This window comes from Nyctibius grandis, chromosome 2 (assembly GCF_013368605.1).
Source record: "Nyctibius grandis isolate bNycGra1 chromosome 2, bNycGra1.pri, whole genome shotgun sequence".
NCBI lineage: Eukaryota > Metazoa > Chordata > Aves > Nyctibiiformes > Nyctibiidae > Nyctibius > Nyctibius grandis.
The window spans coordinates 78636157-78643053 of NC_090659.1; the positions used below are offsets into that span (position 1 = coordinate 78636157).

At 46.4% G+C, this 6897-nt stretch overlaps 1 protein-coding gene across 1 annotated transcript; it reads left to right on the forward strand.

Moving 5' to 3' along the window:
- The first annotated feature begins 333 nt into the window (after positions 1–333).
- Positions 334–4822, forward strand: KCTD12 (potassium channel tetramerization domain containing 12). Its single transcript, XM_068424447.1, has one exon. It carries the CDS (start codon positions 358–360, stop codon positions 1363–1365), a length of 1008 nt encoding a protein of 335 aa, XP_068280548.1. The 5' UTR covers positions 334–357; the 3' UTR covers positions 1366–4822.
- Positions 4823–6897: the final 2075 nt, after the last annotated feature.

A 6897-nucleotide genomic window follows, 5' to 3' on the forward strand; every position in this document is an offset into this window, starting at 1 on the left:
GTGCAGGGCCGTCCCCTTCCCCTCCCCGTGCGCTCAGCTCTGCCTCCCGCCAGCCTCCCACGCCTACCGCGAGGTGCGGCCGCGCTACATAAACACGGTCCCCTGCCGCCGGCGGGGCTGTCCGCTCGCAGCCCGACGGAAGAGCCTGGCCGGTAGCGGAGCCGCAGCGGGGAGTGGAGAAGCAGCGGCAGCGCGGCTCCGGGGACAGACGGGGCGGGAGGCTCCGCCGGGCAGCGGCGGAGGGCTGCGCGCTCCCCCGCGGGCGGCGGAGGCGGCCCCGCCGGAGCCCCGGCGGCCGGAGGAGCAGGAGGAGGAGGAAGGGCGGCGGCTCGCCGCCGGCAGCGGGCTCGCTCCGGTATGGCCCTGGCGGACAGCGCCCGCGGGCTGCCCAACGGCGGCGGCGTCTCGCCGGCGGCAGGGAGCGGGGCGGCGGGGAGCGGGGCGGCAGCGGCAGCGGCGGGCGGCTGGTCGTCCTTCCCGGAGATCGTGGAGCTGAACGTGGGCGGGCAGGTGTACGTGACGCGGCGCTGCACCGTGGTCTCGGTACGCGACTCGCTGCTCTGGCGCATGTTCTCGCAGCAGCAGCCCAGCGAGCTGCCCCGGGACAGCAAGGGCCGCTTCTTCCTCGACCGTGACGGTTTCCTCTTCCGCTACATCCTGGACTACTTGCGGGACCTGCGGCTGGTGCTACCCGAGCACTTCCCCGAGCGCAGCCGCCTCCAGCGGGAGGCCGAGTACTTCCAGCTGCCAGACCTGGCTCGCCGCCTGGCTCAGGCTCGGGCCGCCGCTGCCGCCCGCCCCGCCGCCCTGCACCGCGACGGCTCGGTCTGCGCCGACGAGCCGCCGCCGCCGCCGCTCCTCGGCTACCTGGAGGCCGAGCCGCTGGAAGGAGGCGGCGGGGGAGCCGCGGCGTCCGCCCCGTCGCCCACCGCCAGCCGCAGCCCCTCGGGCGGGCCGCTCCTCACGCCCTCGCAGTCGCTGGACGGGGCGGGGGGGCGACGCTCGGGCTACATCACCATCGGCTACCGGGGCTCCTACACCATCGGGCGGGAGGCGCAGGCCGACGCGAAGTTCCGGCGAGTGGCCCGCATCACCGTCTGCGGCAAGACGGCACTGGCCAAGGAGGTCTTCGGGGAGACGCTGAACGAGAGCCGCGACCCCGACCGCCCTCCCGAGCGCTACACCGCCCGCTACTACCTCAAGTTCAACTTCCTGGAGCAAGCCTTCGACCGGCTCTCCGAGGCCGGCTTCCGCATGGCCGCCTGCTCCTCCACCGGCACCTGCGCCTTTGCCCCCGAGCAGGGCGGTCCTGCCGATGACAAGATCTGGACGAGCTACACCGAGTATGTCTTCTGCCGGGACTGAGCATCCACCCGGCCTGTGGCGTGGGGATAAGATGGTGGCCCCTGCACACCCTTGCACCCACGGTCCCTCCTGGCCCGGAGGAAGGAGGACACGGAGGGGGCCTGTGCTCCCCTGCGCTTTCCTCACCCCGGTGCCTGCCTCCACGCACAAGGCGGGCCAGACACCTGCGCAGCCCCCACCCCTCCTGTACACACCTCCTGACGGCCCCGGGGACAGGTGGTCACCATGTCGTGCCTCAGCCACCATGTCCCTGCTTGGCCACCACGTCCCTGCTCAGCCTCCGTATCCTGGCTCGCACCTTCATCCTCCCTCCCAAGCCTCCCAGTAGCTGTGTCGGTAGCGAGGAAAAAGAGAGGTAGCGGGAGCAGACAAATACCTACCCCAGGAAAGTGTGCGTGTGAACCCAGCTCCTGCCCCTCTCCACGCACAGGACCTGAGGGATAGCTCTGTCAGGGTGGGGTGTTTTAAAAAACAGCCACTTAGGGGCCGAGGAACTTTTTCAGTTGCTTTTCAGCAACTTCTGTTGAAGATGGCATGACAAATGTCTGTCTTTTCTCATCCCCATACCCTTAAGCAGGATTTTGCCTTGTTGGGCAGACCCACAACAGTCTATTTTATCCCTCCCGCCATCAAAGTGATGCCTGTCTGTGAAGGACTGTCACATAGAAGCGATGCCTGACTGTAAGGGCTGGGCACTCCAGCTCATACTTCATCTGTGGAGATGAGTAATTTTGCAGGAGGCATACATGTGGCCCTTCGTGACCGGTTGCATCCATCTCCCCTCTCTGCTCCCTGTCTCTCTGAACTCCCCTCTCCAAGCTGTTAAACTGGATCAGGGCCTGCATAGCAGGCACATAAGGCTTTTGTGAAAGGACAGGTTTGCTGGATAACCAACCATGTGAACTATAAAGTGTCCTCAGAGATGTGTTTATTCCCTCGAGAGGTAAAACAACGATGCTTTGAAAAATTAAAGTGCTTGTGAATTGTAACTTTCATGGGTGGTGTGAAGTCCTTATAATTCTCTTGAAGTTACTGTCTATAATATGCATAGAAATCTCTATGCATATTTCCTTAAACACTTTCAAAATGATGAGGGTGAGATGAAGCCAGACTTACCAGTGTGAAGGTAGGGCCTGCTTCCTGGGAGGCTGAAATCATGTATGTTGAATTGATGCAGATGTACATTATAAGTGTAATCAAGAGCACCCTGCTTGTTACTTTTAAGTTTTGTCATGTTAGTGCTGTAAAACTTTGAAGCCAAGAAAATTGATGCCAAACCCACTTTTTTAAGAATGAGTTTCTTAGTTTTCATGGCAGTACTACCAGGGCAATGACACTGCTGAGAGTTAAGTACTCTTCTTAGACAAACTTAGTGCTTCCTAGAAAGGATTAAGCCCCGTCCTTACAAAAACAGGAATGATGCCAGCTTTCTTCAGGGGAAACTACACCTTCTAAGCTGTATTTGGTTCGTGCTATCTAACAGTCTTTCTTCAGAGGAGGCAGCGATAGCTTGCTTTGGAACAGACGATCTGGGCAGCAGGTTTTACAGTAGGGAAGGTCGAGCAGATCTTGCTAATGGATTTGTGAAGACTGGGGTACAAAAGCACTTCCCTTTAAAACCTGAACTTGATTTAAAAACCTTTATTGTCCATTCAGACCTTCACGGAAAAATATCCTAAATGTATCCGAAGTGTTGAAGAATTTAGCGGTGCATATTAAAAGCCTGAAGTTACATTTTTAAAACTCTTGAATGGTAAATTGTTCTAACTCTAAATTTAGAAATACTACTAGCACTTGTATTCTAACCAAAGAATTTCACAGTAGGGTTTTATTTTTAAAACCTTAATTCCTTGGAAAAGAGCTATAGTTATGTATGTATTGAGTTGAGTTTCAGTGCTCAGTCTCTGTATTCACTACTTGGTCTTTCATTAAGTGCATGCGCAACCGTGTAAAACTGAAAATAATTTGCATCACCTTGTTTTTTTTTATATTAGCAAGATTGTTTATCAATGTGATTAAATTGAAGATGCGCATATGAAAGCGCTGGGTATTGTCCAGTTGTAGATAGTTGTATAATGGGGTATTTTTAAAAGGAGAGAAATGTATACCTGCCAAATGAGGTGAGCAATAAGCTAGAGTGAGAGGCCAATAACGCCTGAAGACGGAACGAAACCTGTTTGTCCTATGCCTTACTCTGAGATGATTTCTTTGTGCTTAACTTCTTTATACCACGAGTGAAAGGACATTGGTCACAGCCACAAGGTCTTTACAGTGCCATTCTCGAGAATAATGACCATCTTTTTCTAGTTTCTGTTAAGTAATTCTGAGGTATGTTTTTTAAGATTTTGTATAAAATCAGTTTTCAGTAAAGTGTTCAAATTTGCTCTAGATAGCTTTCTTTTTTTTAAGAATCTGGTAGCTTACTAAATCCATCATAGGAGTTATGAATAGGGGCAGTTTTAAATTGAACTCGTGATAGAGTGTACATATATATACAGTATATAAACATTTTACATGAATCATTTAGTTTTTTAATCATTTTAGTGCTACAGAATTTCATAATATATCTAGCTAGGCATTTACGTATTACGCTATGTACATAAGGTAATGTTTTACTGGTTTCCTATGCCTGTTTCTATGGAAAAACTGAATATGAATATCAGCTTGTAGAACTGAAATCAATTACATATTTGCTTGAATGTGAATCATACCTAAACTTCCAGGTGGCTGAATGCAGCTCTAAAACAAAGATTGCCTGTATTTTGATCAGTGACTTCCTATCCCTTTGCTGGCAGATGACCCAGAGTTTCTCATATTTTAAGTAAAAATGGGTGTAATAAAAACATAAACTGATGATTTTTTAATCTTTGTGTTTGTGCTAAAAACTCTAAGCGTTATTAGTATTAGGAAATGGGGCCCTTCTTTTAATGATAACTCATTACATTTAGCCTTAAAATGATGGTGCCATAAATGTAACAGTCATCTGATTGTTTGCCACAGAAGATGATATTTTTCTTAAACGTTACTTGTAATTTCAGTAAAATTTTTAAAAAGTAAAACGCCCAAGGCAAAGTCACTGAGTTTTGCTGGTCTCTTCTATTGAGAGCTCAAAGAATGGATAAACACGATGACTCTGCTAACTGTTGATGTGCAGAAGGACAAAAATATAAAGGCACAATGCTGGAGTCCTGCATACATTTTGTAGCTGCTGTTGTTCACAGTTCATGTAGTTATGGATGAATGCAGTAGCATTTACAAGTGCTATTAAAAAAACAAAGGCAGTCTTTCTTTTAATTTGAAGTTAAGGCATAGGTCTTTTCAGTGATGCATATCATGAGGGGTGACTTTGCAGATATTTGATAGGATGTTTATATTTTTATACATGTAGATAATGAGTCACTTATTCATTCTTATTTTCACATGTATAGCATTGAAAATAAAGATCCTCCTAGGAAAACATTGCATACTGAATTAAATTCTTGTTCTTTAAGTATTAACTCAGTTGTGTGGTTTATGTTGTGCTTTCTACTCTTGTTAAAGATGTCATTAGCTTTGGTCTCTTTTCCACAGTATCATATTCATAACTTCAGCAAAGACTCCAAACTAATATGTAAAGGAGAAACATCAGGCAAAGAATATTATATGTGTAGGGATCTCTAGTAATGCTCATTTAATGAAAGAAACATTAATACCTAAGGAAATAGATGATTCAAGAGAAATGCATTTAGAAATTCTGTTAAGGAACAGAGGGGTGATCTTGTTAGCTACCCTGTGATCTCTAGTGAACCTGTGGTCAGTTTCATAGAAAATTAGTAATGAATTGCCAGTATAATCCATCTGTGTGAAGCACGTGTATATTTAATATATGTTTCTTGAGTAGAATGGTTATAATGCAAAGGAACCAGCTGAAGGAAGTTTAATCAACCATTTTATTTAACGGCTTGATAGTACTTGAAAGCTTTGTCATCATGCAATAATATAAGAAAGGAGGTTGTTCCATGACCAACAAAACTTTGAGTATGTCTTTCTGCAGGCTTAGGTCTCATTTTCTTTATACTGCCACTTCAGTTACTCTGCTTACCCCCATCCCTTTTATTTCACTTCTACTAGGCAAAAGACAGCACATTCTTTGGCCGAGCCAGCTTCTGCTATGCTGAAGGTTATGGCTGAATTCTACCTTTCTCCCTCAGTGAACTATAGATTTTTTTTCCTTTCCTTTACCCAGCCAGCAGTATTCATGGAATTTGTAAGAACATAACATCTGCGATGTTTTTTAGTTCTTTTGATTGTGTTTGAAATTACCCATCAACTCAGAAGTTGTTAAAGGGGACAGATGTCCACCCAAATGGACAATGCAAGTGCATGAGCCTTATTTCCTTAGGAAACAAGGCTAACAACAAATTATTGTAATTAATGTCTGGCACTGTCTATATAAAACCTTTTGTCAAAGGAGGACAGAGTAGTCCAAGTGTACTGAATCCCTATAGACTGAGGGTGCAAGTGGTCATGATTACTTTTGCGACGCTGGCCAGTCAGCGAAATGATTGGGTGGACTAGAATGGCTGAAAAATATTTCCAGCCTCCAAATGTCTGCAGTGTTTCCAAGTGCAGCCCCAACAGCTTTGAGACTTGTTACAAAAGCCCTTCTTGGCTGCCTGTCTTAAACCCATCTGTTTTCTGGAGAAACTTTTTGTTATGAATATGGAGATTTTAGGACTCCTTCTGCCCTTTTGGCTGCCAGAAAAGGATCAAAATGTGCAGGAAAATATTTTCCGAAGGCTGGATTTGACTTGTTTTTTTTTTTTATATAGGAAGTCTTCAGCATAGTTGTTAATGAAGAATTAGTGGAAACGCATTATTTATTTAGAAAGTACTAGCATTTAGTTTTATGAAACTGAATGCTGATTTTGTTTTTCATTAAAATGAGCTGGATGTGGTTTTCCCCTTGCAGTGAACTGTACTAGACGTAAGGCTCTGCTGCTAAACAAAACTCTTATGTATGATTGCTGAAGTATTGATACCGCTGTTGCAAGTAGTCTGTTGGAAATAGCACAGCTGCTGAGACCGTCAAAACCACAGTCAGTCTAATTATCTTGTTTCTTCCCTGTTCCACTCTCCACTGTGTTCAAACTGAAATAAAATTAAGCTCTGTTATACATTTCTTGCTCTAAAAGTTTTTTAGCACGTACTATGGAGTATTTGATACTTCATCAAAGCTGTTGGCAACAGTGAGTCAGGGTTTTGAAGTAGATTTATTTCCTTGTGAGGAAATAAGAGCTAGAAAAAATCCTGCACAAAGTGGGAGAAGCCTCATGCAGTTTTGGGGTGGTAACACAAGAAATTCAAGATATTTTTCTGTCTAATCCAAATAATACATTCACACCTTACTCCTATCTTGCAACGCCCCCCCCCAAAAAAAAAAACTGTAGTCCTTGATGTAATTTGTTTGTTCTAGGTCTTATTTGATATCTTCTGGATGAAAGAAATTTTTTTCTTCTCCTTCAAAAAAGCTCAGTGTTTTGCTGCTGGGAG